We start from the raw sequence: 16876 nt of genomic DNA on the forward strand, positions 1-16876 counted from the left end.
GTGGGCCTGCGACCCACCGGCAGAAGAGGAGCAGCCGCCTGCTGAGAGGCTGAGCCGCCCCCTCCCCCTGCGCCGGCATAGTAGAGGGTTCCTAAAGGGACCTGTCTTCTTTATTCAAGGGGATCTGGGCCTGTGAACTAGCTCAAATCTGAGAAGTGGTCAAGGGCCAGTACTCTGTTTTTGTCCAACTTTTGGTAATTAGATCTAGAGAGTTTCTACTTATACAAATAAAATAAGACTTAAGAAAACATTAGTTCAAGGAATATGATGATCAGCTAACTATGATCAGATGACATTATGATCATCAGTTAAATAGCTGATACTAGTGATCTCCATGGGTCAAGTCTTTTTGTTTATTGCTTTGACTCCAATATCCATTATGGATACTTGTATCTGAAGATTAATAGTTACCACTTGAGCTCTATCCCCCAAGATTCAATCACTCCTATTGAATTCAGGGAACTCATTTGATTTCATCATTTCCTACTGTTATTCTTGGCTTTTTTTGTATGATTAGGGAATGCTTAATCACTCACTGAGCCACACCTGTAGCATTATTTATTTATTTTAGTACCAGGGATTGAACTTGGGGGCACTCAATCACTGAGCCACATCCCCAGCCCTATTTTGTATTTTATTTAGAGACAGGGTCTCTCTGAGTTGCTTAGCACCTCACTTTTGCTGAGGCTGGCTTTGAACTCGTAGTCCTCCTGCCTCAGCCTCCTGAGCTGCTGGGATTACAGGCATGTGCCACAGTGCCCAGTCCTTTTTATTTTTTGAGACAGGGTCTTGCTAAGTTGCTTAGGGCTTTGCTAAGTTGCTGAAGCTGGCCTTGAACTTGTGATCCTCTTGCGTCAGCCTCCTGAGTCCCTGGGATTATAGGCATGCACCACCATGACCAATTTATTCTTGTCTTAAAAGCCATACAGAGTTTATCAAGCCACACAGTCTCCGGGAAGGGTTTGGCTCCCTTCACCAGCATGTTTCTCAAGGCTTGATAAAGGAAATGTTTTTTGGAGTCTCCAAGGGACATAAAGAATAGATGAGTAGAACTTACATAATAAATACTTTCCATATGTTAGCAAAGTTATGAGCCATTTTCCTTAAATACTGCAGAATGAGCACCAGCATTTGCAAGATAATGAAGATGTTTAAGACCTCAGTGATTAAGATGAGTTAATATGCAGAATGTAGTCTGAGCTTAAAAAGTATAACTTCCAGCAAAAGTATGTTTATGTTTTAGTGCTTTTAGAATAAGAAGGAATTTTTTAATCAATGCATTATGTAGTGAATGTTTATTTTTTATTGGGTGAAAATAAAATCCATTTGAATGATGTTTTCTATTTTCTACTACACAATCAAAAATTGGCATCAAAGAACAGGAACCCCCTCCATCATGTTCTCTTCAGTTATCTTTTAAAAGAAGCTCGGTCTTTGTCTTAAATTCTGTTATTTCTTAATTCTCCCCTTTGGGAGTCTTGCAGGAGACAGATAAGAGAATGAAAAGGTAGATGAGATAGGTTTATCTCATTCGTTCCTACTTACTGCTTTTACTGTGAAACTATAGTTTAGTGAGGTAATCATAGCAGCTTGAGTTATATCATGTGAATGTACGAATATGTACAAAGCATCCCACTATTATGTATAATTCTTATGTACCAATAAAAAATTAAAAAGAAAAACCAGTTGTTTATATGAGTCATGTAAAAATGTTTACTTTTTGAGATTGTCTAAAAGGAAACATTTAAATAGAGGGTTTTGGAACCTTTTCTTCCCTGTCCCTTCTTTTCGGCTACTAATTCAAGGAAAGATTTGCCAAAGTTTAGCCAGAGTTGAAACCTACTTACAAATGAGGAAGAGAAATTGAAGTTGAAGTAGGGAGTGATTTTGTGAAAGTATAAGCAGGCACCTGTGTTCAGAGACAGTGCGTACGGAGAGGGAAAGAGAAAAACAAAATATTTGGAGTTGCTATTATTGAAATATTAAGTGCTCCTGACATATCTATCCTTCACTTGGTATTTGACCTTTGAAAAGCCAGTTATGGCCACTGTTTAAATCTTTTTTTAGGGTTCTTTGTGTATGAGTTTTTAAACCTTCCTCCGATAGAATAGTTTTAATAGTCCAATGTGTTTTGGGCCATAGTGTAGAGATTACAATTTTATTAGGTTAAACCAAATCAGTCAATAAGGTTCTTTTATTTATGGACATTTATTTTATTTGTAAGCATTTTGCCATGCGAAGGGACCAGTAAGTACTTTTTTTTTTTATTATAGATATTGGTGGGACATAAAGCATACTTTTTACCTCAACTAAACATTATTTATAGATATTTTTAGGCAAGAATATTTTATGTAAAATATAAAAATGTGCATAGGTCAGTAAGGACAGGGCACTTTGTCCCTTTCCTCCTGAACACTGAAGGTGATTGCATTCTTCTGAATTTCTGGGAGGAAGTTTTCTTCTTTATTGTAAAAACTAACAGATTTCCTGAGTGTCCTTGAATAATTTATTCATGGGCTGCTTTGTGTAGTGGCAAAAGAAAAGAATTTTATATTACATATCTTGTGCAAGAGAATAATTTAAAAAATTTTATTTGGTAAGACCTCTAATGAAATTTTTAGTGAGTTGTCTTTCCAATTCATACTCAATAGCCATTATCATGGCTCAAACTGCATATTTTTTTCATAGCTGGAATAAATGTTGTTTTCATATTACTTTCAGTTTTTAAGTTAAATATTATTCTTCTGTTTAAGAATATCTAATATGTATCCATACATAAGATAGTATTTAAATATACTTCGATAAATGTCATAAATTTATTGGTCCTTTCCCTGAAATTAAAACACTAAATATTACCAATACTCTGGGATGAATCAAGTAGTCTGTTGTTAACTGAGCATTTTTTCCCCTTTCCTGTTTTCTTTCCTTCATTACTTCCTTCTCCTATCTTTTACCAGTTCCAGTCTTTTAATGCTTAAAAAAAGATGAATGATCTTATGAAGTGATTTACTATCTCTCCCTCTTATTAAATTGTAAATTGTATATAGACAGAAACTACACTGACTTTGCTCACCTCTGTATGCCTAATGCCCAAGATTAGTAAACAGTAAGAATTCAGTAAATTAGTTGAATGAATGAATCCTAAAACATATTATGAATTCTTCTTTTTAAAGTTATATATTGAAATATTTAGATTATAAAATATGAGGAAAATTATAACAGGAAATGAAAATATTTTTAATATCAATGGCTTCCAACCAAATTTTGATACTTTTTTTGACATTTAAATAGTAATAAAATAAAAAATCAATTTAAAGTGGTTTTTGAAACTCAGCTTTTGATTAATTTGAGTTAATATTTAGAATTGTATTTGACCACATGAACTTAATTAGCTCAACTAATTTAACTTAGAGGCCAGCTAAATTAAAGTACTTTGAGGGTGTAATATGGAAATACTCATATTTTTACAATGGTTTTAATTGAAACATGATGTGGGCCATGTAGATAATCACATTTTTTATTGTTTATTTCAGCTTGTAACTTGAGAATTTTAAGGATTGAGGAATATTTCCAAGCATAATAGAAGAGTATATACTCTTGGGTTCAAAAATTGTTATTTAAGCAAAATAGTATATTATAAAAGGCTTGATTGATCAGAAACACAAGGTACATTTATTCAGTTTTCCAAAACAGTGGTACTCTAGATTCATTTAATTGTTGGATAACAGGTCCATATGAACACTGCTATTAGGAGATATAGAGAAAAAAAAGAACTAATATTATATGGGTTGATAAGGTAGAAAATAGCCATAAATTTGAACTTGGTATATTATTAACTTCAGTTTGAGCACTTGTTTAGAAAAACTGTTACTACTTGGCTATACAGCAGTATATTAGAGAATAAAATTCTACTCAATGTTTTATAACATCTTTCACCTCTAATTGTAATATCTCTGTTGCTGTTTGCTTAGCTTTTGTGCCTGTGTGACTTTAAGGGTATATTTTTCTCTAGGCATCCACAAGGACAAAGATAAACCTCCCAGCTTCCCTGTTGTCCTTGAGACTTTGAGGCGTACCTTGACAGATTACCAGAACAAGCTGGAAGATGCATCTAATGAGGTAACACTTGCACTGTTTGGCTCCACACATATAGCCTTCAGCCCATACCAGTACGTATCCCTTGCTTATTACAAAGGTCAAAAAGATTGGGAATGTTGAATTGACAGCTTCACAGATACAAAAAATAATAAATTGTCTGTCAGTGCTCTTTCTTTAAGTGTGGCCTAAAGTGTAGTGTCTCACTTATGTTTTTGTTACTTATCAGGCTAACTATTATTTTCAAAGTTATAAATACTCTGCCACTTCTTGGACTTCATAATCTGTTTTAATTTACTAAAATAGTTGTGCAAGCTATTTAAGTGAATATATGTTTTATTTAAATGTAATGTATTTTATGATATGTGAACTAGGTAGTGGGAATTTAGGTTTTGTCAGTATTTTAGTTGAGGAATTCTACAAATTATGGAAAATGTAATAAAAAAGAAAGCAGTTTTCATTCTCTAAAGGGAGTAAAGTGTTGTTAGAAGTTGCTAAAAACAAATATCTGTTTGATGTATCCTAGAAGCTTTTAGTTTGCTGATTGAAAAAGCTCATGCTTCTATTTATCATCTCATTTGTATTGTTTAATGTGTGAGTTGATAATTTTCTTGGGTATTAAAATGTTTTATGAATTCATGCTTTAAAAATTGAAGAGTTTGTCTAGTTACATCTTGTCAAATTAGCATATGAAGTAATTACATTAAATACAATTAGTTAGCAAAACAACAGATTGTTCAGCCAAAGACAAGTAACATAGCATACAATTAGTGTTTTTTCTTTTAGATAATACAAAGGCCATAAAGCCATTATATTTAACATATTAGTAGTAGCTGATTTTATTTTAGTTAGCTAAGGTAAACAAAGGAGGAAAAATGAGTCAACTTAATACTCTTATAATTGTTCAAAAGGAAAATCAGAAAGTGACCATTGAAATAATTAAATTTCTATGAAGAACAAATATTGCTAAGTCTTTTCCAGTGCTACAAGACAACCTGTATTGTTAGTAGTTTATGAAACTCTTCTGAGGCCTGGGTCTGGAAGCTGCAGGGTAACTAGGAACATATTACCCACAGCGAATTGTTATTTGGGAGGATGAATGTCACATGATCCTCAGCACAGTTGAAAAGTCGACTCAGCAGGCTTTGGCTTAGTAATGTGCTTTGTTGTGAACCAGTGCCAGAGACAGCAGTGGGGAGACCAAAGGGGTGGCTGCAAAGAAAGCAAAAAGAGCAGTCTGACAGAAAGAAGAATGAACTGTCAAAGAAAATAAATCACAAGCGGTGCAGGACCAACTGATGACCTGCCACAAGCCTTCCCAGTAGGACTGCATGTGACCGACCCTGAAGTTGTCATATGGAGTGAGAGACCAGTGAATACCCTCATGATGTATAGAAAAACAGTCTTCTGCTCTGTTCTTTTTTCTTTCTTTATAGATACCACTGCTTCTGGCATTTTGGTCCAGTAGGATTTTAAGAATAAAGTTATATTTGTTTACAGTAAGAGTGAAATCCTTTATCCAGACATCTAGTGAAAATACAATAATAACATCACTGACATTTTAAGGTTGAATACTTTCCTTTTTAGCCATCTCAGCTTGTGACAGAAACTACATGTAATTTAACCAAAAGAGGTATTGTTAAGACTCTTTATTAGTATCAAAAACTTTGTGCTTAGTAATTGCATAAAAATCACTTAAAGGTTAGCTTTTGAATTACCCATTCTTGAAAAATGTTAAGTTACTTTTCTTTCATCAGATAAACAGCATGAATGATGCTAAGGAAAAGACATCTAATGAACTTGATTTTACCAAACAGAAGATTGAATCTCACACTAAAAATATAAAGGTATTAGGATTTAGAATAACTTTTCCCTCTTGTATTAAGAAGCAAATGTAATTATTTAGGGACTGCTTTAAAGAAGAGATATCTGAAAATACATCTTCTTTGTTTTAAGTATATTTGGATACATTTTTAAGTTTTGTTGATCATAGTAACAACAACGTTTTTTGCTTTTAAAGAAAACTTGGTTGGAAATTATTTTGGTTAAAAGGAAAATAATTTCTCTGATATAATACCACAGATTCAAAAAATAATTTGAGATTTAATGTCCTGCCTTAGGTATATGTTAATTATATTCTTCATAAACACATCTGTATTTGGAGTCACTTTTCCTTATTTTAGGGCAGAACCATTGTTTTTAGTACATCATGTCTGGTAATGGGCTGAGGCCACATCTGGCTAAGATCCAGAAAAAGTTTATTTTCTGTGCTTTTTTATGTACTATATCTTTGCAAAATTTGAGTTGCTGAGTCTTGTTGGAATTTTATTGTATTGGTTCATGTTGAGTTTGTCATGGACACACTTCAATAGAATTTGTTAAGGTTAAGGAACTAATAGTTCAGCAAGGATTTATGCCACATATTTGAGATTTGTATTAGTATAGAATATCAGAGGAAAGTAAATGTTCTTATATTAAATGTTAAAAGATTTATTTTTCAAAATATTACTTAAAATGTTATTAAAATTTTTTGAATCACCAAGTTATTTTTTTATGAGTTTTAAGTAAATCTCCCTTCAAAGAGCTTTTGGAATAAGCCATCTTATTAACATTTTATGTAAATGCTCAAACGTAACCGATTTTCTAACTGTTGAGCTAAAATATTATACATAGAAAATATACATAGTATAATACCTTAGTGTTTAGCATTACAAGTAAGTGCTTGATTCTTTTGTATTAGCTTTGAAAGTTTTCATCACATATTTTGTATTTGTATGCCTGCTGTCTCCACTCTCTCTTGTATGGTCTACAGTCTATGTATGTTTCTGACAGGAACTTCAGGATAAACTCACTGATGCTCATAAAGAATTAAGTCATTTACGCACAAAATGTGCAGACCGAGAGGCTTTAATAAGCACTTTGAAAATGGAGCTACAAAATGTGCTGCACTGTTGGGAAAAAGAAAAGGCGCGAGCAGCTCAGTGTGAAAGTGAACTGCAGAAACTCTCCCAGGCATTCCATAAGGACACTGAGGTATTACCTGAAACTGGAAGATGGCTGGAAAAGGCTTTTCACTAATCTCAGTTTTGTATTTTTTATGCATCGATATGCACCAAGTGACTACTAATTTTAATTAAAATTGTTCTCAGGGCTGGGGTTGTGGCTTAATGGTAGAGCACTTGCTTAACATGCGTGAGGCACTGGGTTCGATCCTCAGCACCAAATAAATAAATAAATAAATAGATAAATAAATAAATAGGTTATTATGTCCAGAGAGTTAAAAAAAATTGTTCTGAGCGGGGTGTGGTGGTGCATGCCTATAATCCCAATGAGGCTGAGGCAGGAGGATCACAAGTTTTGAGGCCAGTCTCAGCAACTTAATGAGGCTTTAAGCAATTTTGGGAGATCCTGTCCCAAAATAAAAATAAATAAATACAAAGGTGTAAGATGTAGCTCAGTGGTAAAGTACCCCTGGGTTCAATCCCCAGTACCACAAGGAAAAAAAAAGTCCTAAAAAAAAAAAAAGAAAAGAATTATTCTGAGATTAAGTATTTTGAAATTTTCATGACAGCTGCAAACTCAGTTATTCCATTACACGGGTGTTATCCTGTTTTGTGAGAAAAGTAATATAGTTCAGCCCTCTGTCACTTGGACCATCAATTTTCCTTGACTCTTTAGATCATCATATCTCAAGTTGCTAAGTTCCTAACTGTCCTTTTAAGGTTTGCCTGTTTGCCAATGACAAAATTATTTTTTATTTCAGAAGTTCTGCAGCTCTGTATGATAGAAAGAGTATGATTTTTGTAATCAGGTAGACTTGACCTGAACTTGAATTCTGACATTTCTGTTTACTAACAGTGTAACTGTGGACAAGCCATACAGCCTAGTCTCTTTACATCTCAGTTTTCTTATTTGGAAAACAGAAATAATATCTATGTTAGTAGACTGTCTCTAACTTACTCTTTATAATTATAGAGTATTAACAAAAATTTAGGAAATAAAAGTTTCATAGAATTTAAACTTCTTTGCAATGGAGAGTTGTCTGCCCATTGTATTTATTAATGACTTCTTAAAATATGATGATAAAAATTTCATATGCTGAAAGAGCCTGTGTGAATGGAATTATTATCTTATATTTTCTTTAACCCATGGGATATAGATCTAGTGTAGCTAGTGGAACTGGTTTATCTGAAGTTGTCCTGCATATTGAGTTCATTACTCTAACAAATAGGAACAAGAATGCCAAGAGAGCAAAAGGAAACATTCTTTCCACTCTTCTTACAGTCTGGGATTTAAATTGTGTCCACATGAAGGGGTTGGAATTGTTCTACACATCAGATAATGATTACAGTAAAGGAAACTAGAAGCCTGACTATATTGTAAAGTCAGCATGTCTACAGCGTTGTGGCTGGGTTCAACACGTGTGAATTGATTTTTGATCTTGTGATTTTCTTTGCATGCCAAATGGATGATTATCATGCTCGGTTTATTGTAGCCCAAGCAAAAAGGACATAATGGTGACAATGAATTTTTCTTGAGGATGAATGTGATCCTTTGGCAAAAATGTGGAGGAGAAAGATTTTAGTGCCTGAATATTACATTTGGGTATTTATAGTTTTTAATATATTTAGTCACTTCAACCTAGTGCAAAAATCATCTTTCACTGTTTTTTTAAAAGGACAGGACCGAGCTGGGGACACAGTTCAGTGGCAGAGCGCTTGCCTGGCATGTGTGAGGTCTTGGGTTCAATTTCTAGCACTGCAAAAAAAAAAAAAAAAAAAAAGATAATGCTTAGCACATTTACAAAACTTTTTTTTCTGATTTCTTGACTCAAATTTGTGGTTGTAACCACATTTTAAAATCTTTGGTTTTAAAATTATTGTATTTGGAAAAAGCAAGGTGGCATATAGAATGATTTGATGATACACATTTTGAAATATTCAGGAAAGCTATTTCTACAATTTCTAATTCCAACACGTTTTTATATGCTGTAGTTTTTTTTTTAATCTAGAAGACAGACTTCTCAATTTTTTACTTTTAAATTTCTTTTAAAAAAAGTTTTCTTACTGATCTATAAAAGCATCTCGAGGGAACTTATCTATATAGAATATTCATTTTGCAACTTCACAATTACCTTGTCTTTGAGTTCTATGCTTTGGGACTCTATAGATGAAATACCTTATAAAGAGGGCCATTTGACTCTATAGTAGTGAATTCTTGTGTGTTCAAGATAGGATCAACTGTATCCATATTTCAGAGCACACTAAATATTTTTAGGTCATTCCATAATAGATAGTTTAGTTACTGTAATAATAATATACTTTTAAAAGATCTTTAAAAAAAGCATATTTCCGACTGGACATTTTTGAGAATATTTCTTAGGCTGCTATATCCACATTTTTTTTTTTGCCTGTAATGTTTAAACACCTACAAATGCCCAGTGTGGCACATACTGTATAAACTTATAAGTGGGAAAAACAAATGAGTCCTTCTTCCATATCTTTTATATCACTGTGTACTTCGCCTAAGGGGCTTGGGATAGATTTCCTATAAGTGGTAAGGAAACTGGACTCTCTGGAGTAAGAAGAAAGATAAGTAATTGTGTACATGTAAAGTACAGATATTGGTATAACTTTTTCTTCATCAGAGTTGAATAACACTCTTTTCTGTATTGTTTGACTTACATGTTTTAGAAAATATAAGCATGAAACTATAGAATTACCATACTGACTTCCAATTAGAAAGGTTTAAAAATTATGAATCTGGACACCTCATGTTATATCAAGGGAGCTTAGACCTGAACAAGGTGCCTACTCAGACCACATTCTCATGAACAGCAAAGCTGGGGTTTGAACCCTGGTCTTCTGGCTTCTACACAAAGTTTGGTTTTGAATACCAAGTATAAGAATTCCAAGTAGTCTATCAATGCTTGGTTTTGAATGTGAAAAACTCATTAAAGGACAGTATCTGAAACTTGAGTATTTTAATTTCAAAGTTTTAAAAAGAAATTCTTTACTATTTGTATTTCCTGTCTTACTTCTTATAATGCTTACAAACAAATTAATTTGTCTTTTTTCTTGCAGGAGAAGCTAACCTTCCTTCATACCTTGTATCAGCACTTGGTAGCAGGCTGTGTGCTCATAAAACAACCAGAAGGCATGTTGGATAAATTCTCTTGGTCTGAGCTTTGTGCAATCTTGCAGGAGAATGTTGATGCCCTCATTGCAGACCTCAACAGGGCTAATGAGAAGGTAACTGTCCTCAGGCACCAGATACCTCTATTAAATTCAGTGACATTTGTCCACATCACAGTATCATTAAGAGGGGCTGACATTCATCTTATTTCAAAAAGAATTTGGATGTTAATAATTCAATACCATTAATTATGGCTTGTCTACAACTCAGTTTGATGCCATTGCTGTGGGCATGTAAATGTGACTGAAGTCTGTATGAAGTCTCTAAGCTCCACTTTCTGAGCAGGACATGCTAATACTACTAGCCAGTATTAGCCACAGGGACCTAATTAAAAGAAAATAAATTAATCTTACTGATGAAGCAATTCAAAGAACTTAGTCATTTACATTAATAAACCAACTCTTTATGTTAGCATAAAATAGAAACAGGATACAGTTATTCAAAAACATAATCTTAAAATTCTTTGCTTAGAAAATATGAGGTGTTATTTTAAAAGCACTTAGAAAATTTTAAATTCTGTGCTTATGACTTATTTTTTGAAACACAACAATCTATATATGAGAAAACCCAATCCATGCTTTAGAAGGTAAGATGTATATTTTGTAGAACAAAATAGTAAACTTTTATGGTCACTTTACCATTTCACAAGCCTAGGAATTTTTCCAATAAAGAAAAATCCTGCTTTTGGTTACAGAAATTTTTAATGACTTAGAAGATCAACATATGTCAATGTCAAAGGTATTGTTTCTTATCCTGAGTCTGTTGAACTGGTTAGAACTGTGTTTATTTGGTCTTTTCTCAGTCGTAGTTAAAATGACATTTGCTCTTAAGAGACAGGAAGGGAAAAACTGTAAGTTTTAAAAAAATCTCTGAACTAATAAAACAGCCCAATTTCAGGGTGAGATTTCTTATTGTTGAACATTTTACCTTGATCCTATTGAGAAGTACTGAGAAATGAGAGACTAACTTGTAAGAAGCACAGATACTGTTTGTGATTGAGAATGTATATATATATAATTGGTTTAAAATTACTGATAATTAAAATGGGTGTGTTTTAACCCTCTGAGATGGTAATGGTTAAAATTTTCACAGAACATCATTAATTGTCATAAACTTTAGAAGATAATATTTTTCTTTTCAGTGTTTGTTAAATTAAATGGTTGGAATATTTAGCTTTATAATGTGTAAAATGTTTGCAGATTTGTAATTCTCTTTTGAATTCTTCCTTTCCCATTGAGATATCTGAATAGCTGGAATTCTGGTTCCTGAAGTAAGAATAGCTTCTTAATCATCTCATTAGAATTGATTTATAGAATGAATAACTTTATCATAAAGAAAAGAATAAAAATTTATTGTCTAAGTCTAAAAATGTTATAATTTTCTGCAAAAATATGATAATTCCTATTAGAATATTTACATTTTAACTTAAAAATTTCAGATGATATTAACAAATAAAATATAGTAGAAAATATGGAGTGTTTTTGTGGTGGAAGTGATTTGTTAGTATGTCTCACTCTGTTTAATTTCTTCTTATAGATAAGCCATCTAGAGTATATCTGTAAAAATAAATCTGACACAATGAGAGAACTTCAACAGACTCAGGAAGACACCTTTAACAAAGTGGCAGAACAGATCAAAGCCCAAGAGAGCTGCTGGCACAAACAAAAGAAGGAACTGGAACTGCAGTATTCTGAACTTCTCCTCGAGGTACAGAAGAGGGCACAGGTATGCTACTGTACAAAAAGCTTTAAAAAATGGATTACTCAGTTTGGTCACTTCACATGTTTTTCATACCAACTCCAAATCAGTTTGAAACTTTATGAGAACCCCACAGAACTTGTTTAGGCGCACACACACACACACACACACACACACACATCATATGATCATGTAAACATGTACAAACCCACAGATAGGTGTTTTGTGTGTGTCTTAAGATTGTCTTTACTTAAATTTGGAAAGATAAATTTTTGGTTAAAATATCTCAGAATGCACTGTTCAATTAAATGCTAAAATTGTATATCTTTTATTTTAAAAATAAAAGGTTAAAAGATTTGTTAAATATTGTCAGTGTTAGTGTAATTATCCTTTTATCCAGTTTACTCCATTTACATTTATGGGGGTTTCCACAAGAACTATCATTTTATTCATTTGGTAATGTTATTTGTTATATCTAATAACATTATACAAGAGCTAGGGTTACAATTATAGGCACTGTTGCAAGAAAATTGACTTTGAAATGTATCTTCTGTGTTGGATTTGGCAGAGAATAGAAGTTATAGGTTGTTAACCATGTTTTTCCCATATAAGTTATTGTTAACATTATATATATTGTTAACTATCATTCCCACTCATCATGAATAAAATGATAATTGTGTATATATTTATATTTTTGGTATTATATTTATTAATAGGCCACTTCTGTTTCCATGATAGGTTCTTAGGAGCCAGAAGGTTGTGATTCTTCCCATGATTCATTTGGTATTTAATGTCTTAATTTTGTTCATTCAGGGTTACACTGGCAAGTCTTATTTAAAAAAAAAAATCCATCTACACATATACACACACATATATACACAGATGTATATTTATTTATGTATGTATTTAGTTTTTATTTGCCAATAACTGGTTTCATAGTGCTTGAAATCAGACTACTCTGTTTTCTCAAACTTAAGGACTCCATATAAACTTAGACCTTTCTATTTGAGTTTGAATGAATCAATAAATATGCTTTATAAGAGTAGTAATTTATTCACTGTGTGCAGACCATTATATGATGTGTTGTCTATAAAAGACCCAAACAATTTATTTTTTTGGAGATAACATTGAAATACAGTGAAGTACATGGATTTTTCTTTCTTTTTTTTTCTATTTGTTCTTTTTAGTTATAGAAGACAGTAGAATGTATTTTGACATATCATACAAGTACGTGTTGTGGAGTTTCACTGGTTGTGTATTCATATAAAGTACATGGATCTCAAGTATGTAATTTGATGTTTTGATTAAAGATTCATGTAATGATTACCCTACTTAAGACTTGAAACTTTTTCATTACTCCAAAAAATTCTTTTGTGTTGTCTCCAAGTCAGTTTTCATTCTTCATAGGCAACCATTGCTCTGATGCCTGTCATCATGGGTTAGTTTCAGTAGTTTTTGAATTGCATATAAATGAAATAATTCAATATTTAGTCTTTGGTCATTGGCATATTTCACTCAATGTTAAGGTTTTGAGTATAATGTTATTCATGTTATATCAGTAGTTTCAGTTTTCTTTATAACTTGGTAGTATTTGGTTTTACAGGTACACTGCATTTTTTTTTTAATGCTGAGTATTGAACCCAGAGCCTTATACATACTAGGCAAGTGCTCAAACACTGAGCCCCATTACCTCACAATTTGATTGAATGTGAATTGATACATATTTGAGTTCTTTTCAATTTTTGGCTTTGTAAATAAACTTGCTACAAACATTGTTATGCAAGTTTTTTTTTTTTTTTTTGGGTACTAGGAATTGACCTCAGGGGTGCTTAACCACTGAGCCACATCCCTAATTCTTTTTATTTTGAGACAGGGTCTTGCTAAATTGTTGAGGCTGGCTTTGAACTTGTGATCCTTTGAATTGTTGGGATTATAGGTGTGTGCCACTATGCCTGGCTTATACAAGTCTTTTATCAACATACGTTTTCATTTTTCTTGGTTAACTAAGAATACAATTGTCAGGTCATGAGGTAGAAGTATTTTTATCAGAAATTGCCAAAATTTTTTTTTCAAAATGCTTATGTTGCTTCATATTCCCATTGGCAACATATGAAAGTTTCCATTGTTTTAGATCTACTGCAGCATTTAGTTTTGTCTTTTAGTTTAGGCATTGTAGTAGTTTTAAAATGGCAACCAAAAACCTTGGGGAATGTTGCTCAGTGGTTAAGCACCTCTAGGTTCAATCTGTGGTACCAAAAAAAACCCCCATTTCATTATGTTTTTAATTTACATTTTCTTGGTGATTAACTTTTCATACACTTTCTTGCGATTTTCATCTTAATTTATCAAACATTTCTTCAGGCGTGTGTCCATTTAAAAGGTTGAGATGTTTATATCTTATTATTGAATTGAAAGAGTTCTTTATATATCCTGTGTACATACCCTTTGTTGTATGTGGATGGTCCTCAAGTTATGGTTTTACTTATGAATTTTTGAATTTACGATGATATGAAACTGATATGCATTCAGTAGAGTTTTGTGGGTTTTTTTTTTTTTTTTTTTTTTGCATTTAATAGAGTTTTGATCTGCTCCTGGGCTAGTGAGATGCAGTATGGTACACTCTTATTTGGACAGTGGCAGCAAGGTGTCATTCCCAGTCATGATTACTGGGTAAATAATAGTGTACTGTGTTGCTAACCTATGATACTTCATAGTTCAGTTGTAATAAATGCATTTTCAATTTATTGGGACATAACCCCATCATAAGTTTAGGAGGATCTGTATATGTTTCCTAGGTCTTTTTTCCCTATCTCTCATTCATCTTTTCATTTTAATGTTTCTTTTGATAATCACAAATTTTAAAATTTTGACAAAGTCAAGCTTATATGTAGTTTTCTATTTTGGTTATTTTTATGTGCTCCATAAATTTTTAGTACTGCAAGGTTTTCCTGTAGAAGTTTTATGGCGTTAGTTTTTATATGTAAGTTTGTGGTCAATTGCAATTGGAGTGTGTGATCTTAGGTACAGGCTAAGGTTTGTTTTTCCTCTACACTTATTGTTCTCACATAATTAGTTCAACACTTTCCTTTCTTCATGGAATAGCCATAGTATATTTGTGAAAAAACAGTTGACCATGTATGGGAATCATAGTTGTTTTTTTTTGTGTGTGTGTATCTATAGAGTTGTACCCTTTCTAGAATGTTACATAAATGGAATAAAAAATAGCCTTTGGAGGGCTGAGAATATAGCTCAGTCAGTAGAGTGCTTATCTTGCATGCCCAAAGCCTTGGGTTCAATCCCCAGCACTACCACCTAAAAAAAAAAAAAAGCCTTTGGAGTCAGGCTTCTTTTACTTAAAAATATATATATTTGGCTGGGGATGGTGGTGTCTGCCTGTAATCCCAGCTACTTGAAAGGCTGTAGCAAGAGAATTGCAAGTTTGAGGTCAGCCTGGGGAAGTTAGTGAGAACACCTCTGGGTTCAATTCCCAGTATTGTAAAGAAAGGAAGGGAGGGAGAAAGAAAGGAAAGAAGAAAGAAAGATATATTGGGGATTTATTTATGTTCTGCATGTATCAGTAGTTAATTCCTTTTTATTTCTGGGTAATATTCTGTTGTATACCTGTACAACTGTTTATCCAGAAGTATACTTGATAGATCTTTGGGTTGTTTTAAACTTGAGGGGTAATTATGACTAAAGATGCATTAAACAGTCATGAGGAGTTTTTTTTATGTGATCCTAAGTTTTCATTTCTCTTTTGTGAATGGGTAAGTGTATATTTAACTTAAACTGTCAAATCGTTTTCCAAAGTGGCTGTAACATCTTGAATTCTCCCTATCAGTATAAGAGTTCTGTTTGCTCTGCATCTGTGCCAGCCATGTGTTTTCATTTTAAATTTTAGTCATTCTAATAGGTGTATAGTGGAATGTCATTGGTGTTTTCATTTACATTTTCTATAATGAGTTAAAAAAATTGAACACTTATTTATATGCTTATTTGTTGTGTGTATTCTTTGACGAATTATCTGATTAGGTCTTTTGCCCTATTTTTAATTGTATTTTTGTTCTCTTATTGATGAATATTGAGGATTGTTTATATATTTTGAATTTGTCATTTGTCAGATATGTTATTTGCAAATATTTTCTGCCATCTTTTTAGTAGTACTTTTGTAGAGCAAAGGAACATTTCAGCTTTGATAAAACAGATGACCATATTTTTAACATTTCCTTTTATAAGTTGTTCTTGGTGTTGCATATAAGAATTCTTTGCCTAAGTGCATGGTCATTAGATATTTTACTATTTTTTCTTCTTGCCATTTTATAGTTTTAGATTTTATATCTAGGCCCATGATCAATTTCAGGTTAACTTTTGTAAATATCTGAGATTTACATTCAGGTGACTTTTTTGGGGTGGGTGTGTGGATGTCTAGTTTTCCCAGTACCATTTGTTAAAAAGACTGGCCTTTCTGTAATGAAGTTTATTTATATGCCTGTCCTTTTTTCAATACTGGTTGAATTAATGTAGCTTTTTTTAAGTCCTTAATTCAGGTAGTATGAGTCTTCTAACTTTCTCCTTTTCCTATAAGTATCTTGAACACATTTATTTTACTCTGGATTTGTAGGAAGCTGTAGCAATTCACTTTTGAAGTAAGGGAATCATCTATCATCATAAATGCTAATGTCTTAGGAGAAGTTCCACTGAAGACTTTAATTTGAAGAACTTGTTACACTATAGGTTTTGATTCATGTGACTGTAAATTAAAGCCATCATTTTTATTATTCACTCAAAGGGCATTAATGTGGCATATACTCTTTATTATGCACATATTTGAATTTTCATCAAATATAATGGAATACACAGCAGCATTCATTTTGGTTTTATATTTGGT

The 16876-nt window shown here is 32.6% G+C and overlaps 1 protein-coding gene across 1 annotated transcript in view; it reads left to right on the plus strand.

Annotated features, from left to right (window-relative positions):
- Ccdc171 (coiled-coil domain containing 171) overlaps positions 1 to 16876 on the plus strand; it is a 398124-nt gene that overhangs the window by 156206 nt on the left and 225042 nt on the right. Inside the window, exons 12-16 of the mRNA XM_071600432.1 lie at positions 4013 to 4119; positions 5853 to 5942; positions 6928 to 7128; positions 10179 to 10346; positions 11827 to 12015. Of these exons, the coding sequence (XP_071456533.1) occupies positions 4013 to 4119; positions 5853 to 5942; positions 6928 to 7128; positions 10179 to 10346; positions 11827 to 12015 (755 nt within the window). The remainder of the gene's footprint in view (positions 1 to 4012; positions 4120 to 5852; positions 5943 to 6927; positions 7129 to 10178; positions 10347 to 11826; positions 12016 to 16876) is intronic.

Source organism: Marmota flaviventris, chromosome 13 (assembly GCF_047511675.1).
Source record: "Marmota flaviventris isolate mMarFla1 chromosome 13, mMarFla1.hap1, whole genome shotgun sequence".
NCBI lineage: Eukaryota > Metazoa > Chordata > Mammalia > Rodentia > Sciuridae > Marmota > Marmota flaviventris.